The sequence below is a fragment of the Microcaecilia unicolor genome, chromosome 8, assembly GCF_901765095.1.
Source record: "Microcaecilia unicolor chromosome 8, aMicUni1.1, whole genome shotgun sequence".
NCBI lineage: Eukaryota > Metazoa > Chordata > Amphibia > Gymnophiona > Siphonopidae > Microcaecilia > Microcaecilia unicolor.
In genome coordinates this window covers 243018337-243041835 of record NC_044038.1, presented here as the reverse complement: position 1 = coordinate 243041835, position 23499 = coordinate 243018337, and the positions used below count along the sequence as shown (strand labels likewise).

The window sequence follows — 23499 nt, the reverse complement described above, 5'->3', positions numbered from 1 at the left end:
TTCTTTGCTAGGAAGCAGCAGGGGTGGGGGGCAGAGAGTCAATGTGGAAAACATAAAAGGAGACCGATTTACAGAAGTTTGTCCAGGGCACCATAAGTAGTTAAAGTGACCCTCAATGAGTGGGGAAAATTGGGAAAAGACAACAATCAGGAAGATATCTACCCTGAAGAAGAGGAAAGAAAAAGTGGGGGCTGCTGAACCCACTAGGGGAGAGGAAGAAAAGGGGGTTCAAGCTAAGATGGGCAAGGAGGGGAATAAAGCTAGGGATGGTGGAACTACTACTACTTAACATTTCTAGAGCGCTACTAGGGTTACGCAGCACTGTACAAATTAACAAATAAGGACGGTCCCTGCTAAGAAGAACTTACAATCTAAAGGACGAAATGTCAAGTTGGGGTAGTTGAGATTTCCTGAGAAGAGGTGTAGTGATTAGGTGCCGAAGGCGACATTGAAGAGGTGGGCTTTCAGCAATGATTTGAAGATGGGTAGGGAGGGGGCCCGGCATATGGGCTCAGGGGGTTTGTTCCAAGCATGGGGTGAGGCGAGGCAGAAAGGGCGAAGCCTAGAGTTGGCGGTGGTGGAGAAGGGTACTGAAGGAGGGATTTGTCTTGAGAGCGGAGGTTACGGGTAGGGACGTAAGGGGAGATGAGGGTAGAGAGGTAAGGAGGGGCTGCAGATAGAGTGTATTTGTAGGTGAGTAGGAGAAGCTTGAACTGTATGCGGTACCTGAAGAGTGATATTGCTAAGAGTCAAACCTGAGGAAGGAAAATGCTGTTGGGGGGGGGGGGGGGGGGGGGGGGAGAATGTGTCCAGAAGAGTTAGGTCTTATGATGGTGGAATTCAGCACAACAAAATTTTACAAATATATTATTTATTTATTTGTTACATTTGTATCCCACATTTTCCCACCTATTTGCAGGCTCAATGTGGCTTACTACTACTATTTAGCATTTCTATAGCGCTACAAGGCGTACGCAGCGCTGCACAAACATAGAAGAAAGACAGTCCCTGCTCAAAGAGCTTACAATCTAATAGACAAGAAATAAAGTAAGCAAATCAAATCAATTAATGTGTACAGGAAGGAGGAGAGGAGGGTAGGTGGAGGCGAGTGGTTACAAGTGGTTACGAGTCAAAAGCAATGTTAAAGAGGTGGGCTTTCAGTCTAGATTTAAAGGTGGCCAAGGATGGGGCAAGACGAGGGGCTCAGGAAGTTTATTCCAAGCGTAGGGTGCATAATACCGTAATGGCGTTCGCCAACTCTGTTAGAGAAGCAAATACAAAGTGATGTTATGTTCGAATAAGGTTCATGTGATTACAGACACATTGGGAAATCGTAGAGAGGAAGAGTTATGTAGTGTCCATTATGAGCTTTGGTTTCGTTGTGTTGCAGGATTCAGGCATTTAAATTGGGTCGGTAGGGTGTGCCTTTTTGAGCAGGTTGGTTTTTAGTGATTTCCGGAAGATTAGGTGGTCGTACGTTGTTTTTCACGGCTTTTGGTAATGTGTTCGACAATTGTGTGCTTATGTAGGAGAAGCTGGATGCATGGCCTAGTGGTTAGGGTGGTGGACTTTGGTCTGGAGGAACTGAGTTTAATTCCCACTTCAGGCACAGGCAGCTCCTTGTGACTCTGGGCAAGTCACTTAACCCTCCATTGCCCCATGTAAGCCGCATTGAGCCTGCCATGAGTGAGAAAGCACAGGGTACAAATGTAACAAAAAAAAGTTGATTTGTATTTGAGTCCTTTGCAGCTTGGGTAGTGGAGGTTTATGTATGCTCATGCTGATCTGGTTATGTTTCTGCCCAACAAGATAAACTCATATGTGCTACTTTTTGTGTATACCTTACCTTGATTTGTATCTGCCATTTTCAGGGCACAGACCATAAAAGTCTGCCTAGCACTTGTGGCCTCCCAGCCACCAGCCCCACCGGCTCTGCCACCCATTCTCGGCTAAGCTTCTGAGGATCCATTCCTTCTGAACAGGATTCCTTTATGTTTATCCCACGAATGTTTGAATTCCGTTACCGTTTTCATCTCCACCACCTCCCACGGGAGGGCATTCCATCCAAGTATCCACCAAATGTTGTCTTAATTGGCACAGCCAGCACTGTCAGGAATGGAGGAATAGCCTAATGGTTAGTGCAGTGGGTCGAGAACCTATAGAAGTGGGTTCACTTCCAGGGCCACAGATGGGGGGGGGGGGGGGGGGGGGGGGAAGCAAAATTCCAAGGGCCCGGCCTCTGAGGGGGCAGGCACCGGAGTCTGTATGTCTCCTGCTCCTGTCGGGACCCGGGTGATTGCATTAATGCAATAACCCCATCCCGGCACACAGGAGCAGGACAGAGACAGACCCCAGTGCTGGACCCCCCTTGGAGGGTGGGGAGGAGCAGATGCAGTAAGGTAAGGGGTAAGGCAGCAGCAGGAGTGTGTGTGTGTGTGTGTGTGTGTGTGTGGGGGGGGGGGGGGGGGGGAGTGGCTGCAGCAGCCCTGCCCCAGGCCTGCCTCTGTCTCTCTGCAGCACCTGCCCACTTCCTACTGCAGTTCCAGTTTGACCCTGGCAAGTTACTTAACCTTCCATTACCCCACCCCAGGTACAAAAACTTAGGAGCTTTTTTACGGAATTAGCATGTGCTAAATGTTGTGCATCCTATATTATATTATGGGCCTCTTGGGACTGAGAAAGAACCTGTATATAATAATAATTTATTTATTTATTTTCAAAATGTTTATTTCACATGATCTCTACAATTCTAGGCGGATCACAATTCAACCTGCATAATTTTAAAACATATTATAAAACAATAAACATAAAAAGCAAACAAAAATAAAATGTGTTGTGCCACAACAGAGTTGTATATGAAATCCATGATCCCTGTGTCAAGTTCTTTTTTTTTTTTTTTGTTACCATATCTGGCCTCCTCATGCATTGCTCACTGAAGTTTGGGTTTTGCTCCCTCTGTGGCAGGCACCCCAGCTTTCCTGAAAGTCCTCTAACCAGCACTCTCTTTTTTTTGGATGCCCGATGCAATCATGCCTGAGCATTTCAGCGTTATAAACCCGCCACCTCAAGTGCCTAACCTGTAACCTTTAACAATAATAATCCACTGCATGTGTATGATTTGCATCCCAGCTGCAATATGTAACCTTCACTGCAGGTTTTACAGTGGGCCTGGGACTGCAAGGCAGCGGCAGGGGAGGCCTGGGCTGGAAAGCAGCGCTGAGCGCCCCCTGCAGCCCGGGGCTCGTTCCCACAATGCTGTTAAAGCCCACGGGCAGCAAGATGGCGCAAGCGATTTTCGAGGCTTTTGAAGGTAGGTGTGCGCGACTGAGGGGGGCTGGGGCAGGAGCTCAGAGAGCCCGGCTGGGGCACAGTCGCGATCCTGGGAAGAGCCGCCGGGGGGGGGGGGGGGGGGGGGGGGGGTGGAGAGCCGCCTCCCTGCCCGGTGCTGGGCTGAGCATGCGGGCCCGGGAGACTGTCTTGGGGGGGGGGGATAGGCCGGGCAGGGGGTGGCAGAAGGTGTGCATGTGTGGTGGGGGTGGGGGTGCTCCGGGGCTCTTTTTATTGCGCTAATGATGGGAGGAAGGGGGGGGGGGATCGGCGGTCGCTGGAACAGCGGCACCAGCTACAAAGGGAGAAAGAGCTGGGAAGATGGCGGCCGAGGCTGCAGCTGGAGGGGAGCTAAGCCCCGCTCTGCCTTCTCTGCATCAGACACCTTCGTTCTGATTTTCATTCTTTCGAACATACAACAGCACAGTTCACTTAACATAGTAGGTGAGGGCAGGAAAAAAAGACCTTCCGGCTCATTCACTGTGCCCATGACATGCCCAGCTGCTCAGGGGTGGGGAGTGGCGATTTCCACAATGAATATGCAGGAAATGGAGTTGCATACAGTGGAAGCAGGACGTACAAATCAATCTTGTGCATATTCATTGTGGGACCCGAACACCATGGTTGCCCAGTGCCCACCCCTAGGGGATCTAGCTGCTGCATCGCCTGCTGTGATCCTTTGCAAGCTTTCTCCTTATCCAGGACACTCTTTTTGTCTTCTGTCTGGAGTGGCTAAGCAAAAGCACCCACAAAGATCTTGCTCTATAATATTCGAAATAAGGCTTGTGCAAGTTCAGTCTTGGAGGGCTGCAAAGCAGACCAGGTTTTCAGGATAGCACTGCTGAATATGCATGAGTGAGCATGCAAATCTCTGCCATGCATATTCATTAGAGGTACCCTGAATGGTTGACCTGTTTGCAGCCCTCAAGAACTGAACTTGGACAAGCCGAGCAGCAACTTCAATAAGCAAGGACTGGAGGAAAGAAGACTCCAGGGACCCGATGCAAAAAGCTTCTCCCGCAAAATTCCATCTCGTGTAGGAAGCACCTATAATTTGCATGTAAATCAGGGGGAGCCTGGCAGATGTGCACAAAAAGCAGCACTTAAGACCTTTGTTTGCGTGCATGTCTAGAGAAGACAAAAATGCCAGTGCACGTCCACAGCTGTTCTGCACACATAGAATTTTTGTGAGGCAGATATTTATGGGTAGGTACATTGGGTGTCTACACTTTCATTTTTCTTCCATGCAGACATAAGCCCTTATCTCCCTTTTAAAGCTACAAGTGTTTGTTCCGATCACTGAAAAAAGCAAAACTGGTTTTTAGATTTCCAAAATGGGTACAGAAACAGCATTGATTACACTATTGTCAGAAATTAGAAGGGAAGGGAAACAGGACTTGATATACTGCCTTTCTGAGGTTTTTTGCAACTACATTCAAAGCAGTTTACATATATTCAGGTACTTATTTTGTACCAGGGGCAATGGAGGGTTAAGTGACTTGCCCAGAGCTGCAGTGGGAATCGAACCCAGTTCCCCAGAATCAGAGTCCACTGCACTGACCACTAGGCTAATCCACTAGTAGAAGCCTGCCCTTGTGGCCGTGCAGGCTTCTGTTTCTGTGAGTCTGACATCCTGCACATATGTGCAGGACGTCAGACTTACAGAAACAGAAGCCTGCACAGCCACATTGCTGATCTGCAAGGGCAGGCTTCTACATGGAATGTTGCTAGTGGAGTAGCCTAGTGGTTTAAGTGACTTGCCCAGATTCACAAGGAGCTGCAGTGGGAATCGAAGAACTCAGTTCCCCAGGATCAAAGTCCACTGCACTAACCACTAGGTTACTCCTCCACTCATTCCACCAATAAGAGCCAACCTCATCAGTGATGTCACAATGGCTTTGTTGCCCAATATTTGGCTCACTTCTGATATTGTGATGTCATAAGGGAAAGGGAAATGGTACTTGATATACCGCCTTTCTGAGGCGGTTTACATATATTTAGGTACTTATTTTGTACCAGGGGCAATAGAGGGTTAAGTGACTTGCCCAGAGTCACAAGGAGCTTCAGTGGGAATCGAACCCAGTTCCCCAGAATCAGAGTCCGCTGCACTAACCACTAAGCTACTCCTCCACTAGCAACATTCCATATAGAAGCCTGCCCTTGCAGATCAGCAATGCGGCCGCACAGGCTTCTGTTTCTGTGAGTCTGACGTCCTGCACACTCACAGAAACAAGCCTGCGCAGCCGCGTTGCTGATTTGCAAGGGCAGGCTTCTACATGGAATGTTTCTAGTGGAACTGCAACATTCCATGTAGAATCTCCAATAGGGAAAGGGAAATGGGACTTGATATACTGCCTTTCTGAGGTTTTTTGCAACTACATTCAAAGCGGTTTACATATATTCAGGTACTTATTTTGTACCAGGGGCAATGGAGGGTTAAGTGACTTGCCCAGAAGAAAGATTAGTATGGGTAGAATTTTAGTTATGCAGTTTGATATGTCATGAGCATTCCATTTGGTAGATCACAAATTTCTGCTGGATTTATTGGATTATTATTATGTGACCAGGTGGTGCAGAACCGGTTTAGAGTGTTTTTGACTTAACAGTCATATCAAGTCAAGATGAATAACTTGTTTATCCACTGAATGGGCCTCCAAATTTCCAGTCCCTTGGGGATCACCCATATATCCTATTCTGTTCAATCAGTGGGTAGTGGTAAATGGTGCTTGCTCTGAAGAAAAGGATGTCATCAGTGGAGTACCGCAGGGATCGGTCCTAGGGCCGGCTCTTTTTAACATCTTTGTGAGCGATATTGCGGAAGGGCTGTCTGGTAAGGTTTGTCTCTTTGCGGATGATACTAAACTCTGCAACAGGGTGGACACCCTGGAGGGTGTGAATGACATGAGGAAGGACCTAGCGAAGCTGGAGGAATGGACCAATATTTGGCAACTAAGGTTTAATCCCCAAAAATGCAGGGTTATGAATTGGGTCACAAGAATCCGAGGGAACGGTACAGTATAGGGGGTGAATGTGTCCAGTGTATGAAAGAAGAGCGGGACTTGGGAGTGATTGTGTCTGATGATCTTAAAGCTTTCAAACAGGTAGAAAAAGCGACGGCCAAAGCCAGAAGGATGCTTGGGTGCATAAAGAGAGGCATGACCAGCAGGAAAAAGGAGGTGATAGTGCCGTTGTCTAAGTCTCTGGTGAGGCTTCATTTGGAGTACTGCATGCAGTTCTGGAGACCGCACCTACGGAAAGATATAAACAGGATGGAGTCGGTTACAAAATTAGTAAGCGGTCTTGAGCGCAAAAATGTTAGGGACAGGCTTATGAACCTCAACATGTACACGCTGGAAGAGAGGAGGGAGAGAGGAGACATGATAGAAACATTTAAATATCTCAAGGGCATTTATGTACAGGAAGAGAGCCTTTTTCAAATGAAGGCGAGCTCTGGAATGAGGGGGCATATGACAAAGTTAAGAGGGAATAGGCTTAGGAAGTATTATTTCACAGAAAGGGTGGTGGAGGCGTGGAATGGCCTCCCGGTGGAGGTGGTGGAGTCGAGGACTGTGTCATGGGATAAGCATGTGGGATCGCTTAGGAACAGGAAGAATTAGGGATTACAGAGGATGGGCAGACTGGATGGGTCACAAGGCCTTTATCTGCCGTCATGTTTTTATGAAGCACAATTAATTATAATTATTCCCTTCTCTAAGGATTATATTTTCAACGCCATGAAAAAAGGAAATTAAAGATATATATAAAAAGGAGGAAAAAGACCCTCAAATGTCCCTATTGCGGCAGCAGGCAAAAAGTCTTAGTGCCCACACCAATTGGACTCCATTTTTCTCAATGATCTAAAAAACCTCCTTATTGATTAAATGTCTTTACTTTTCATATTCATTTAACATTAAAAAAAAAATTTAAAATCTTTTTCAAACATATGTATCATTCACTTATTAAACAATCTTTTGTATAATCACCACAATCAGTTTTCTTTAGGTAATTTTCAACCAAACTAGCTAGAGTTTCAGCTGAAAATTCTCCTAAATCTATCTGTGAAAATTTTGACTGGTTCGATTTGGAGGAACTGTTTGCTTGGCTGGGTTTGTTCAGCTAAACATAATACCAACCAGCTAAATCAATATTCTTCATGGCAATGCTCACATCCACTAATGGTCCCTGTTCAGTTGACCATAAGTCTCCTGATTCTTTCCCCCAGTGCACACACTCTTCCCCCACCCCCTTCTCCAGAGATATGCTGCTTGCAAGACATCCAGAACCTTAATGTAAAGGGTCGTGAATTTATGGAATGTCCTCGCGGTGGAGGTGATGGAGGCGAAGACTTAATCTGCATTTGTGAAAGCTTGGGACAAGCACATGGGATGTCTACGGGAGGGGAAGGGAGAGTAGATGGCAAGTTTGAACAGACTGGATAGGCCATATATTCTTTATCTACCTTCATTTTTCTGTTTCTAGGCTTCTCCTTCATTATTTTCATGAGACAGCAGTGCTGCAGGAGTTAGGGCATCGTGTAGCTCAAACTCACCAAGAGTCATGTGGTACCAGAAGAAAACAGAACAGCTGTTCAAGATGGCACTAGCATCTTGAGGAAATATAGGAGGGATTAAAAGACTTCGGGAGGGGTAGCTTCTGAGGTTGAGGGTGGAAACAATTGTGAAGGCTGACTGATGAGAATGGTGCTGTGTAGGAGGAACTGAGACTGAGAATGTGGGGAAGAGTGGGGAAAATGGACTGGAAGGTAGGGAGCAGTGGCGTAGCCACAGGTGGGCCTGGGTGGGCCACCGCCCACCCACTTTGAACTCAGGCCCACCCAAAATTGTGACAATCTTGCAGTGGCTGGTGGGGATCCCCCAAACCTTGCCAGCTGAAGATTTTCTCTCCTTGGGCACCAGCGCTCTTCCAAATGTCAGCCAGCGGCACTTGCATGGAGACTGGCCCTTCTGCACATGCTCAGTTTTCACACATGCATAAGCACTGAGCATGCACGACAAGCCAGTAGCAGCATCAGTTTGAGGCAAGTGCTGCCGGCTGCCGTTTGGAAGAGTGCTGGCTGCTCGAGGAGGAGGAGGAAATCTTCAGGAAGCAGGGTTTGGGGATCCCTGCCTGCTCAAGTATTTAATATTTGGGGTCTGTGGGCAGAGAAGGGTGGAGAGAGAAGCAAACCAGAGGGGGATTGGGGGGGGATGTGAATTCCATGCCCACCCACCTTGGGCTCAGGCCCACCCAATTTTGACCATCTGGCTACGCCCCTGGTAGGGAGAGACAATGTGTTGGGGAGAGATGAGCTTCAGGGAAGAGATAATGTTGGGGGGAGTATACTTTGCTTAGTTACATAAGCTGCTCTGATTGTCGCTGAACAGGTGACTCAAGTGGTTCAACTGAATCAGTGAAGGGATATCCCCCAAGCCTGGCTGTGCCATTGGAGCGGGGACTCCCTTCCCTTTGCCCATTGTGCGATCCACTTTGGTGACAGTATTGGCTGTCACCTTCCTAGGGTGTTTTTTGTTGTTTGTTTTTTTTGTTGTTGGCCAAATTAGCCTTCACTGGAAAGATAGTGAAAATCATAATATCTTTTGGGCGATATGAACTCTCCCTTAAATCACAAGTCCCAAACTTTGGGGTATAGCTAGACTCAGTACTTAAAAGCTGCTCTTGAGGGCTGCTTAGGTTTGAGGGGTCAGTCTATCATTTGCAATAACTACACTGCCTCTCTCCTTACAATGAACTGGTAGAACTATCAAGCGTGGTACCAGAAGATTGGAGGGTGGCCAATGTAACACCGATTTTTATAAAAGGTTCTAGATGATATTCAGGAAGTTATAGACTGGTGAGCCTGACGTTGATGCTGGGCAAAATGGTAGAGACTATTATAAAGAACAAAATTAAAGAACATATACACAAGCATGGATTAATGAGACAAAGCCAACATGGATTTAGTGAAGGGAAATCTTCCTCACCAATCTACTACAGTTCTTTGAAGAGATAAACATGCAGATAGAAGTGAACCGGTCGATATTGTGTATCTGGATTTTCAAAAGTCATTTGACAAAGTACCTTATGAAAGACTCCAGAGGAAACTGGAGAGTAATGGGATAGGAGGTAGTGTCCTATTGTGGATTAAAAACTGGTTAAAAGATAGAAAATGGATAGTAGGATTAAATGGTCAGTATTCTCAATGGAGAAGGGTAGTTAGTGGGGTTCCCCAAGGCTCTGTGCTGGGACCGCTGCTTTTTAACATATTTATAAATGATCCAGATATGAGTAACTAGTGAGGTAATTAAATTTGCTGATGACACAAAGTTATTCAAAGTTGTTAAATCGCAAGAAGATTGTGAAAAATTACTTATGAGACTGGGAGACTGGGTATTCAAATGGCAGATGACATTTAATGTGAGCAAGTGCAAAGTGATGCATGTGGGAAAGAGGAACCCGAATTATAGCTACGTTATGCAAGGTTCCACGTTAGGAGTCACCGACCAGGAAAGGGATGTAGGCGTCATCGTTGATGATTCGTTGAAACCCTCTGCTCAATGTGCTGCTGTGGCTAAGAAAGCAAATAGAATGTTAGGTATTATAGGAAAGGAATGGAAAACAAAAATGAGGACGTTATAATGCCTTTGTATCACTCCATTGTGCGACCATACCTTGAATACTGTGTGTAATTCTGGTCACCGCATCTCAAAAAAGATATAGTGGCATTAGAAAAGGTACAGAGAAGGGCGACAAAAATGATAAAGGGGATGGGACGACTTCCCTATAAGGAAAGGCTAAAGCAGCTAAGGCTCTTCAGCTTGGAGAAAAGATAGCTGACAGAGATATGATAGAGGTCTATAAAATAATGAGTGGAGTGGAACAAGTGGACATGAATCACTTGTTTACTCTTTCCAAAAATAGTAGGACTAGGGGGCATGCAATGAAGCTTCAAAGTAGTACATTTAAAATAAATCGGGGAAAATATTTCTTCACTCAACATAAGTAGAGGAGTGTGGTAGCCATGTTAGTCCACTCTTAAGGTTATCAATAGAAATCAAATAGAAATCTGATGAAGAAGGGCAACCTTCGAAAGCTAATCAAGAAATGTATTAAGTTATGTCCAATAAAAAAGATATCATCTTATTTTCTTTTCCATGTTTTATTTTGTTTGATTTCTATTGATTCACTCAACATGTAATTAAACTCTGAAATTCATTGTCAGAGAATGTAGTAAAAGCAGTTAGCAGGGCTTAAAAAAGGTTTTGATAACCTCCTAAAAGAAAAGTCCATAAGCTATTATTGATGGACTTGGGGAAAATCCACCGCTTATTTCTTGGATAAGCATCATAAAATGTACTGTTTTGGGATCTTACTAGGTACTTGTAACCTGGATTGGCCACTGTTGGAAACAGGATGTTGGGCTTGATGGACCTTTGATCTGTCCCAGTATGGCAACACTTACGCTCTTATATTATGTAAGCCATGATAATATCAAGACTGGATTACTGTATGCACTTTACAGTCGTCTGACTACAAAGGGTTTGCACCAGCTCTAGTTAATTCAGAATGTTGCAGCAAGATTGGTAGAAGACCAGATGACCACATCACATCATTTCTGAACATGTTCACTGGCTACCTGTACAATACTGGGCACAATTTAAAACTATGTTTGATCTTCAGGGCTCTTAAAGGAAATGAGCCAGAGTACTTGAAGAACTGGATCTCCTTCTACACACATCCAAGGTCAGTAAGGTCCTCCCAATCCACACCCTCTCCAAAGGACATCATGCAGTGTGATAGCTGCCAGCGAGCGAGCGCTCTGTGGAGTAGGCTCCGCACTCTGGAATGTACTCTGTGTTAGGCGGTGAGAGTCTGATATGTACGGACGGGGAGAGAGATCTTGGAGTGATAGTATCTGAGGATCTGAAGGCGATGAAACAGTGTGACAAGGCGGTGGCCGTAGCTAGAAGGTTGCTAGGCTGTATAGAGAGAGGTGTGACCAGCAGAAGAAAAGAGGTTTTAATGCCCCTGTATAAGGTGTTGGTGAGGCCCCACCTGGAGTATTGTGTTCAGTTTTGGAGGCCATATATTGCTAAGGATGTAAAAAGAATTGAAGCGTTGCAAAGAAAAGCTACGAGAATGGTATGGGATTTGCGTTACAAGACGTATGAGGAGAGACTTGCTGACCTGAACTTGTATACCCTGGAGGAAAGGAGAAACAGGGGTGATATGATACAGACGTTCAAATATTTGAAAGGTATTAATCCGCAAACGAACCTTTTCCGGAGATGGGAAGGCGGTAGAACTAGAGGACATGAAATGAGATTGAAGGGGGGCAGACTCAAGAAAAATGTCAGCAAGTATTTTTTCACGGAGAGAGTGGTGGATGCTTGGAATGCCCTCCCGCGGGAGGTGGTGGAGATGAAAACGGTAACGGAATTCAAACATATGTGGGATAAACATAAAGGAATCCTGTTCAGAAGGAAGGGATCCTCAGGAGCTTAGCCGAGATTGGGTGGCAGAGCCATTGGGGGAGGGGCTAGTGCTGGGCAAGACTTCTACGGGTGTGTGCTCTGAAAATGGCAGATACAAATCAAGGTAAGGTATAAACAAAAAGTAGCACATATGAGTTTATCTTGTTGGGCAGACTGGGTGGACCGTGCAGGTCTTTTTCTGCCGCCATCTACTATGTTATGTTACACACACACAGGTCCCCCTCAGTTGAATTTTTTTTTCTCCCTGGCCCCTGTGACAAGTACCTTGGGAGTCAGCATTCAAGAAAAAGATCTAGGTGTTATTGTAGACAATACACTGAAATCTTCTGCCCAGAAAAGCAAACAGGATGCTAGGAATTATTAGGAAAGGGATGGTAAGAATAAGAATATTATAATTCCTCTGTATTTCTCCATGGTGCGACCTCACCTTGAGTACTACATTCAATTCTGGTCACCGTATCTCAAAAAAGTGATAGCGGAATTAGAAAAGGTTCAAAGAAGAGCGATCAAAATGATAAATGGGATGCAACTCCTCCTGTATGAGGAAAGGCTAAAGAGGTTAGGGCTCTTCAGCTTGGAAAAGAGATGGCTGGGGGGGGGGATACAATTGAGGTCTACAAAATCCTGAGTGGTGTAGAACGGGTGGAAGTGAATCGATTTTTTTCACTCTTTCAAAAAGTACAAATACCAGGGGACACTCAATGAAATTACATGGAAATACTTTAAAAACAAATAGGAGGAAATATTTTTTCAAATAATAGTTAAGCTCTGGAACTCGCTGCTGGAGGATGTGGTAAGAGCGGTTAATGTATCTCGATTTTAAAATGTTTTTGGAGGAAAAGTCCTTAGTCTGCTACTGGGACAGACATGGGAGAAGCCATTGCTTGCCCTAGGATTGGTAGCATGGAATGTTGCTGTTCTTTGGGATTCTGTCAGGTCCTTGTGACCTGGATTGGTCACTGTTGGAAGCAGGATACTGGGCCAGATGGACCATTGGTCTGACCCAGCGTGGCTATTCTTATGTTCTTTTGACAAGCCTGGTGGTTACATAATGGGGAAAATCCCACCAGTAGGTCCTCTGAGCCTGAAGTACAAAGGGACAGGAGAAAACTGCTGAGCCATAAAATGAACAATAAGAACCCCCCCCCAAAAGCTGGAGGTTTAAGCGGCAGACGCCCAAAGTTAACCCAATTAAACCTTTTCAAAACCGACTCCCTAGTATTTTCTTATAGATACATAACAAAACTCTGTAAACCACATTGAGCCTGCAAATAGGTGGGAAAATGTGGGATACAAATGCAATAAATAAATAAAATAAATAAATAAAAATGAGCCGTTGCATAATTGTTAGAGCACTGGGTGGAGAACCAGGGTTCAAATCCCACTGTGGTTCTTTGTGACTTTGGGCAAGTTATTTAACACCCTTCCCCCCCCCCCCAATTGCCTTAGGTACAAACTTAGATTATAAGTTCTCTGGGGGTGCAAAAGTGTCTATATGTTAGTCATGTTTTTGTTATGAATGGCTGTTTAGCAAAATTGGTGTTTTATCTTTTAATGAATGGCTGTTTTAGTTTGCTTTCCTATCAATTTGATGGAGTTCTTTTATATTTTTTTATTAATATTTTTATATTACTATCCAGCTTATAATTGAAAAAGAAAAACGCCTACATTGCGACCCAAATCGGGAGATAGACGTTTATCTCACAAAAACGAATAAAGCGGTATAATCGAAAGCCGAATTTGGACGTTTTCAACTGCACTCCGTCACGGATGCGGACAAAGTTGATGGGGGCGTGTCGAAGGCGTGGTGAAGGCGGAACTGGGGCGTGGTTATTGGCCGATCAGAGATGGGCGCCTTTCGCCGATAATGGAAGAAAAATATGCGTTTTTAGCGAGAATTTAGGGCACTTTTCCTGGACCCTGTTTTTCCACGAATAAGGCCCCAAAAAGTGCCCTAAATGACCAGATGACCACTGGAGGGAATCGGGGATGACCTCCCCTGACTCCCCCAGTGGTCACAAACCCCCTCCCACCACAAAATATGCCGTTTCACAACTTTTTATTTTCACCCTCAAATGTCATACCCACCTCCCTGGCAGCAGTATGCAGGTCACTGGAGCAGTTGTTAGGGGGTGCAGTGGACTTCAGGCAGGTGGACCCAGGCCCATCCCCCCCCCCCCCCCCACCTGTTACACTTGTGCTGGTAAATGGGAGCCCTCCAAACCGCCCCCCAAACCCACTGTACCCATATGTAGGTGCCCCCCTTCACCCCTTAGGGCTATAGTAATGGTGTAGACTTGTGGGTGGTGGGTTTTGAGGGGGATTTGGGGGGCTCAACACCCAAGGGAAGGGTGTTATGCACCTGGGAGCTCTTTTACCTTTTTTTTGGTTTTTGTAAAAGTGCCCCCTAGGGTGCCCGGTTGGTGTCCTGGCATGTGAGGGGGACCAGTGCACTACGAATCCTGGCCCCTCCCACAAACAAATGCCTTGGATTTATTCGTTTTTGAGCTGGGCGCTTTCATTTTCCATTATCACTGAAAAACAAAAACGCCCAGCTCACAAATTGTCGAATAAAACATGGACGTCTATTTTTTTCGAAAATACGGTTCGGTCCGCCCCTTCACGGACCCGTTCTCGGAGATAAACGCCCATGGAGATAGACGTTTTTGTTCAATTATGCCCCTCCACGTAAACCGTTTTTGTTTTGTAACTACAATTTGAGACGGTATAGTAAAATGAATAAACGATAAACGATCTAATGTTCCTCTTTCATGAGCTGCTACTGAAGAGGTGTGAGCTCAATCCAAAATCCCCTTACGATCACTCTGTAGCATCAATATTTCCTTTGCAATCAGTTTTCACCCCGACGCCAAAGAATTGGTGCAAACCTCTTTTTATTTGTTTGCTTGTTTCATTAAAATAGATCTTTGGGACAAATAGTGAAATTATTTTATACAAAAATAAACCGTTTTCCACTTATTTACTTCTTTCCACCCTGTTCTTCCCAGCCATGGCCATTTTTGTATGTAGAGAGGGAGAAGGCATGACCTGGAGACGCGTTTGCTCATGAAAGGTAGAACTTGAACCCTGCTGTATCATTTTCTTTTTGGTTTTGCGTCAACGGTTTTCTCCAATGGGCCCTGTTTATTCAGCTGCGCTGTAGGCGCTCTAATAATAGAGACACCCATTATATTCCTACGTGTGCCTAGCGTTGGCGAACGCTAATTTTTAATGCGCGCTGAAAAGTTTACGCGCCTACAGTGCAGCTTAGTAAAGTACATTGGTAAAAACATTAATTCGATCTTAGCTCGGGGGCTTTGTTTTTCCACTTTATTCCCTCCCCTCAGCCGGGCGCTGTAGCAGGGGATAAGGTGTGCGACAAAGAGATCGATTGTAAGGTTGTACTTATGTTTCTGTCTTCTAGGTATGGATAATCAGACTGTGTTGGCAGTCCAGTCACTGCTGGATGGTCAGGGAGCTGTCACAGACCCCACCGCTCAGAACGTGACCAGTGCTGCCTCTATTCAGTCAATGGGTAAGTTGTTGCTATACGAGAAAAGAGCTTTGCCATCAGTTCTGACATCCTATAAACCCTGAAAGAATAGTTTAGGATTTACATGATGTCCGTATTTTTCCATATAACCCCAAAACACATGTACTGTTATTAAAAAAAAGTATTACTATTATTGACAGGTGGTACTGCAAGATTCTGTAAAAACTGGATGATCCTTGTTTTCAAAATGGCATTCAAGAAGTGACTATTAAGATCTGTTTTATTTATTTATTTATTACATTTGTACCCCGCGCTTTCCCACACACGGCAGGCTCAACGCGGCTTGCATAGTAACAATATAAAGAATTACAAAGCCGTAAGAAGAATATACAGTTTGTAGTAAATGCAATATTAATGGGGTTAACAGATAAGTAAATTGAACATAGGAGGAATTGGGTGCAGAAGGAAATGAGCGTTGGGAGGTAGGCGTAGGAAGATGGAGAGGAATGGATATGGGGTAGCAAAAAGGATAATGGGAAACATGGTCAATGTATAACAATCGTCAATAAGAATCATGTGGGAAAGCTTTGGTTAGGTTGAATCGTTAGGGTAGGCTATCTTGAAGAGATGGGTCTACGGTGCTTTTGTGCAGGGCAAAAGGCCGTTAATGATACGGATGGGTCTTGGTAGAGCATTCCAAAGCTGGCTACCTGAAAAGGAAAAATTGGATGCATGGAAGGATTTGTACTTAATACCTTTGCAGTTGGGGAGGCGTAGATTAAGGTAAGTACGGGAAGATGTCAAACTGTTCCTAGTTGGGAGGTCAATAAGGTGATTCATGTAGGTGGGGGCTTCTCTGTGTAATATCCTGCAAATCATTGTGTGGAAAACGGTGTTTAGCGAAGAAGATAAAAGTTGCGCTGAAGTTCTTGCGACAGAATTAGATATATGGCTAGTTTCCTAATAAAGTTCAAACTAATGCATGTCCCAAGGTCATCCTAAATGCTTCAACAATTGCAAAGCATTTTGAAAGTACGTCAGGGGTCCCATTTGTTTTCCGGACACGATGTATTTGTGTGTGCACGTTTATCCAAACCAGATCCCATGATGCTTCTGTGTTTAACATACGCAGGCAGCAAAAATTCTGGTTCCCAGTGTTTCTCTCAGAACTGTGTGACTGTTTAGAAAAGGGACAAGAAATGATGTCATCCTGTTACAAGTTAGTAATCGGAGGAAGAGGGGGTTAAAGTGATTTACCCTAGAGCAGAAGCTGAGCTCTCGCAAGTCTCTGGAGCTCACCTGCCCAGGCCACTAGTGCTGACCTTATGAAGACAGAAGGATCATGATTTAAAATGATGGCGATAAAACAGAGAGTAATTTCAGCATGACTGATGTTTAATCAACTCTGTTGAAATCGTGTTTGCTTCCTGTTTGGTGCAACTGCACAAGTGCTGCCTGCTGATGGAGTAATTTTAATTTAATTTTAAAAACTTATATTCTGCCTTTACAATTCAGTACAATGTCCAAAGCAGATTACAAAATTCCATATACAGTACAAATTTCATACATATAAAAATAACATAATATTACAGCATTTTAGGCAGCAGATTTCCCAACATGCATTCTTTAAATAAAACTGTTCTCAACCCATGACAAGAGGCCATTTAGCTGTCCACCGCTTTTCACGGCACATCTGTGGAAGAGCACCTGAAAATGTACTTATTTTAAATTGCAGAGGTGAGAGCTTATAAGTTAATTCAACGGGAAAATGATCCTCATTCCTGACAGATGTTTGCAAAGGTGGAAGTAGTATTCCCGCAAAGAACTGTCCTAAGATGCCCCTCTGCTTTACTCTCAGATGACGAAGACGTGTTTCTCTGCGGAAAGTGTAAGAAGCAGTTCAACTCTCTCCCGGCATTCATGATTCATAAGCGGGAGCAGTGCCAAGCCAACACACCATCATTAGCCACCGTATCCCTGGCTGCCCACAGTGCCTACACCCCCTCGGTCACCACAGCACAGCAGCCCCAGACCACCAACAGACAGGTAAGTGGAGGTTATTGTCGGGTCTCTGATGAAAATAATTTCTTGGAGTTGAACTGTTTTGGGTCATTTGTACAGAACGGTGTACTGAATTCACTTCCAGGAGTTTGTATTTCGATAGGATTCAGCGGTTCTCCCCTTTGTCTTCACGGCCCGTACTGTGAAAACTAGTAGTGTTATTTTTAGGGGGAATGGGTTAATGCATCTTGTCGTGTCATAAGCATTGGACATCTACTAATGAAGTTGACGATCATGGTCAGTTGAGCACTAGAAACATCCTTTAATGACACGTTCCATGTGAAAGCATGCTCAGTGTGCCTGATATTTTGATTTTCTAGCAAGGATGCAGTAAGGACCTTCTACTTGTACCTGCCCTGGACAAAACTATATTCCTTGCAAGTTTTGAGCTTTTTTATGGGACAAATGTACAAAAATATTCAAAGATCGTAATGTACATGAGGTTTGAGACCAACTTGGTTCGTTCTTTTTTTTTTTTTTTTTTTGGCCCAACAGTTTCCTCCTCCTCATTTTGGGTTCCTGCCTCTGTTGGGCTACTGTACCACGAGCCTTCATTTGTAGCCACCCAAAATTTGGTCCCTGTTGGTAAATTCTCTTTCAGAAGCGACTCCCAAACTGTCCTAGGGGACCCCGAACAGTTAGGCTTTCAGGATGTCCACAGTAAATATGCATAAAACAAACGGCATACAATCTTATTTTTCATGCATATTCATTGTGGACATTCTGAACACCTAATTGATGATAGGCCTGATAAAACAAACATTTTGTGGATCAATCCCAACCATCGTTACGACCTTAAATAAGTCCAACATTGGGAGGGATGAGGATTCCAATCCATAATGAAATTAAGACTTTGGGAGAGTTACTTGATTCTGGATGAACAATGGATGAACAAATTAACAAAGTTATATAAAAATCATTTTTTCAGCTTAAAATACTTTGATGAATTAAGCCATTGTTGAATGTTAAGCAGTTTCAGTTGGTTGTTCAGTGTATTATGCTATCTTGTATAGACTATTGTAACATTGTTTATTTGGGTTTACTGATCGTTCAAAATGAGTCTGCTAAATTTATTTTAAGAGGCAAATGGTTTGAGCATGCCTCTCCCTTTGTAATCCAGCTTCATTGGCTCCCTATCAAAGTCAATGAAAAGTCCATAGACCATTATTTATTTATTACATTTGTACCACGCACTTTCCCACACATAGCAGGTTATTAAATGGACTTGGGGAAAATCCACTGTTTCTGGGATAAGCAACATAAAATGTATTGAACGTTTTTGGGATCTTGCCAGGTACTTGTGACCTGGATTGGCCACTGTTGGAAAACAGGATGCTGGGTTTGATGGACCTTTGGTCTGTCCCAGTATGGCAATACTTACGTACTTATGTAAGAACAGAGTTTAAACAACTTCTTTTGGTGTTTAAAATACCGTATAGTGTGGGCCCTGGTTACCTGAAGCTGGAATTCTGCTTCCGATACTGACAGTGAGTGCCAACTCTGAGTTAAAAACATGGCTGATTCAGAAATATTTTGGGGAAAATTAAGTTAAAGGTTAATGACCAGTTGGTTTCCATGTTTTTATGGATTTTAGTGGAATTTGGTTTTTAGGTATTTTAATACAGAAAGATAATTTAGGTTGTTTTGTACTCTGTTGCTCAGTGTGCTGAATGGTGGTAATTATAAGACTGATTAGGTATGTCTAATATGTATTTTTGCATTGGTTATTGACTGTAGGAGGATTCATAATTATGACTGAAATATTTATTTTGAAGATGTTGTTGTCATGATGTGATGTTTTCACAGTTACATGTTGTAACTGAAGGTTATAAATCTGGAACTTCTCGTTGTAATCCGCCTTGAACTCTACACTTATGTGGAATATAAAAATATCCATTTAAAATTAAATTAGATTCAATTTACTGCAGTTCTTAAATGGTGATCTCATTTTTCCTCCAGCACATCTCTACGTACATCACTGTCCCGCCTTCTCCTCTGATACAGACGTTTGTTCAGGGGAATGTCCTAGTTAACGATGAAGTGTTGATGTCGGCCATGTCTGCCTACACGTCTCTGGATCAGCCAATGCCCTCGGTTCAGTCCTCTGTTCAGGTAAGGCCACGGGTTACATCACTTTACTCTGTCGGTCTGTCGTGGACCTGTGCGCAGCTCGGAAACTGCATATGTGTTGTAGGTATTATACCTGGTACTAACACTTGTTCAATGCGTCAGGATATCGATTTGTTGACTTTCGCTGAGCAAGAGAGAGATGTTGGTTTATCAGCAGTACATTGGCAAACCTGCTGAATGATCTGAAGGGAGACTTTGGGCTGGTCCTGCCATTTTGGTTGTCCCTTGTTCCTCCTGTTGCTTTCTGTAATGCTGATTTTCAGATGGGAAAAGTAGGCCTACACATACCACAGTGCGTGAAATAGTTGCCTGCTTGGCCTCCCAACCTAGTCAGTGTGTTATAAAATTTCCCTCTTAATGTTCTTAAATCAACTTACTATACATTTTTCATGCACACAACATTTTTCAACCCAGAACTATGTATTTATGTTCCAAGATTGCTCTGTATAACTACCCATATGAGGTTGTCAAGGCAAGTTCTTTATGATTCCAGTGTTTAATCACGAAGTGGAGCCTGCACATCCTCTGTGTTTGACTGAAAATAGGGGACACATTTAAGTGCCTACCTTAGGAGCCTAAATTTTGTAGTTCTGCTTTTCTTCTGACCGTCAGGCCCTTGGTGTAGCCCTGTTGCCAGATCTGGCTAGAACCACTCTTTTGTCAGAGTCTGGTGCTTGTCCCATTGCACAAAATGTCCCTGCTAACCGGTAACAAACAAAAGTACGCTAGAAACCCAAGAAAGTGCAAAGAAGTAAAAAAAAAAAAATGTTGCAACCTCTTCAGTTTTGTGGTGGCCATGTTAAGATTTTACATTGAATATAATGCGTGTGTGTGTTCAGTATTTTTGCAGGGAGGAGTTAACACGGTTCTTGTTGTGATCTCTAGAGCAGTTTGAGTATGCATTCGGGCTCTGGTTACCTGCCGCCGCCACCACCTCCGCCGCCTCGGCCACCTGCTCCTCCTCCACCACCACCACCGGCCCCGCAGAACCTAGGAGCGCCAGGGCAGCCAATTACAAGCGGCGGTACTGTGGTGCAGATCTACAGCACGCCAGTCAACATGCCAGGGAATGCCACGGGGGAGATCCAGACGCTGGGGATGCAGCCATATCCACAGATGGAGGTAAAGCTGGATACAAGGAGGTACGATAAGTGGAGATGGCATGAGCCTATCTGGCTCATTATGTGGGCTGAAGCCAGTAGGCTGAGCTTGTCATCCTATCAAGTTCATTGTTTTGGGTGTACCAAGATGGCAGCAGCTGCACTGGGGAAACTTATAACCTCTTTGGGTGGGGTGGGTGGAGACTGGCTTCAGCTTTGTGACATCATGCTGTTTCCGGTTATCAAACCTCCTTGGCTGGATACCTTGACACAGGGAACAGTCTGTGGGTAAATATTCCGTCGGTGGTTAGAGGTTTCTTTGGCTAGTCAGATATTCAATGCTGGGCCATGTCCAGGCACCAGAATTAAATATCTGGATTTATGCAGCCGGCTGTTTTCTATCTGGTTAAGTGCAATGTTCATCACTTTACTGCCTATGCAAAACTGGATAAAGATGGGACTTATACAGTCTAATTTGGATGCTTAACATAGGCAGTTAAATGCTGAATATTGACACTGAACCACGCAAACACCGACTCCACCCCCAGCTCGCTGGCTACGGCTTTAGCAGTTAGTGCTGATATTCAGTGGTATTAACCAGTTACGTGCCTCTGAATATCAGTGGATATCCCCACACTAGTGATTTAACTGGCCAGGAGCCTATCCTGACTGGTTACATCTCTTTGAATATTGACCTCTCCATTGATAGCTGCAGTTATAGTGATAAACGTTGAGGCAGCGTAATGATACGGAAGCGCTTGATGGAAGATCATGCCAAGCACGTCTTGTACCATCCTTGAAATGATACATTTTTAATTGATTCTGAACACAGCAGATGAAAATGTGCTAGGTTGTTTTATACACCAAGGGACTGAAAATGAAAGAATGAAAAAGTGAAGATTGAGGGGGGGCGTTATCAAGGTACAGCAAAAGATGAGCTTTTACCACACCTTGATTTACCATGGATGTTACCAGTTTGTGGTATCGCAGTACCGCAAGTTGCTGTGTACTTAGTAAGTGAATAATGCTGCTTGTGAGCCGTCTCGCAAACAGCGTTATTCCAGTGGCCCGATGCTCTTGAATTGTATCTTAAAGTGATTATGGTGCTGTACCTCCATCTCCCTCCTGCTGCTCCGATCCCATTGGACCTACCTGCAGGTACCTGGTGGTCTAGCAAGTCCCTAGGGAAGAGCGATTCCCATTTGCTGGTGCCTTCTACTGATAGGGTGCTTCTAGCAGTGGTTTGAGATGTGAATCGGGCGTTTGGGGGGGGGGGGTCTTTTATCAGGGGTTGAGATATGGATTGAGGGGTTTTGGGTCTTCTGATTGGAGGGGTGATGATCGGGGAATGGGGTGACCAGAACTTTGTCCTCTTTAAGATGTGGCCCAAGAGCCTCAAATTTACATAGTAATGAGCTGCTTTACATGTATTTGCATGCAACAGATTCATGAAATACTTAATGCAAATATAGGTTTTGAATAAAAGTGCAGGATGACTTGCATAGGTAACTCACACCCACTATTATACACCATTTAAATAAGTTTACTATAGGTAAGGCCCATCAGAAATGCAATTTCTTGCTCAGTGGTATGAGCACCTGACGGGAGTCATTTCAGAACCTCATAGGTCCGATTGTTTTCTCAATCTCTTTTAACTCCAGCTTGCTATAACACAAATATATTTCAAACTTCAGTGCAATCACTGCTCTGTCGTTTTATAAATCCACAACCTGTGATTCATTTACCTTAATAAAAGGGGAACTTTGTGCTGACATGATCATGTTTCACCTTAGCTGTTTCAAGGCCTTGTCCCCTTATACCGTGACTAGCACTGACTGATTTTCTAAACTTATATAAATGGTATAATAGTGGATGTTTATGTGAGTGACATTGGATTGTGGATATATCCGCCATAATAAGATTGTCGTTTAGCTATTGATTTCTTTGCTTAGGTAACTTACTTGTCGATAGTTTTCTAATCCCTGCTGTGGAACCGACAGAACCGATGCAGCTGACTAGAAGCTGTGCCTGTCGTATGCCAAACGGTGTCTGTAGAGATAAAACTCCTAGTGTTTATGTGTTTAGGACGAGGCCTTCGTCCTGCTGTCCTGGTTATGCACGTGCTCGTCATTCAGATATGTCAAAATGTGTTTCAGAATACCATTTGAAAGTGGGCCTTCCTGGGTGTTTTTCTGTCTACATTGATGGGATATTGGTCTCATTAATGCTGCTCATTCTGGCCTACAGGTGCCAGGCCCTTGTGTGGAAAATGCAGTGTATGGCAGCCCTCCAGAGTACAGTCCCAGCAAGCAGAGCTACAAAGCTAAAGAGAGCAGTAGCAGCAGCTCTGGTGGGAATGGTATCGCTGGCTTCTCGACCAACCCTGCTCCCAAACCCAGACGCGCAAAGATCAGCAGCGAGGATCAAGACGGTAGGAGCCTCACCATGGCTTCAAATTTATATACTCTCTTACATCAAAAGTTTCTAAGAATTAGAACTTGAGAAATGACTGACTTGTGGAATGAGGCTTGAACTCTGCTGGTAAAGTGGACTAAAAATGCCAGTCTTAAATTAGATTAAGTTAAATCTCAATCCACTTTTAGAGGACAAATTCCATCGTTGGCATAACTGCTGGATAGTAGCTCAGCAGAAGTGTCGCACCCCTCACCTGTTCTCTGTGGTCTCCAGCAGCATTCCGTGCTAGGAAGGATCTGTTTACTTCCTTGAAACCAGCACCTCCTTTCTAGCTCTACAAGAGGGCACTGGCTGATATCATCCTGTCCGATAGTATTTAAGGAAGTTCCTTACTTCCACTAGTTCCATTGCAACAGGTCTCCTAGAATTGTCTAGCTTGTGTTGCAGCCTTGTTCCAATATGTCTCCTGTTCCTACCTGTG

At 44.3% G+C, this 23499-nt stretch overlaps 1 protein-coding gene across 1 annotated transcript in view; it reads left to right on the top strand.

Annotated features, from left to right (window-relative positions):
- Positions 1–3263: 3263 nt before the first annotated feature.
- The window catches only part of ZNF341 (zinc finger protein 341), a 54943-nt gene continuing 34707 nt past the window's right edge, over positions 3264–23499 (top strand). Inside the window, exons 1-6 of the mRNA XM_030212678.1 lie at positions 3264–3310; positions 15244–15354; positions 17171–17358; positions 19333–19485; positions 20389–20625; positions 22851–23034. Of these exons, the coding sequence (XP_030068538.1) occupies positions 3280–3310; positions 15244–15354; positions 17171–17358; positions 19333–19485; positions 20389–20625; positions 22851–23034 (904 nt within the window). The 5' untranslated portion in view covers positions 3264–3279. The remainder of the gene's footprint in view (positions 3311–15243; positions 15355–17170; positions 17359–19332; positions 19486–20388; positions 20626–22850; positions 23035–23499) is intronic.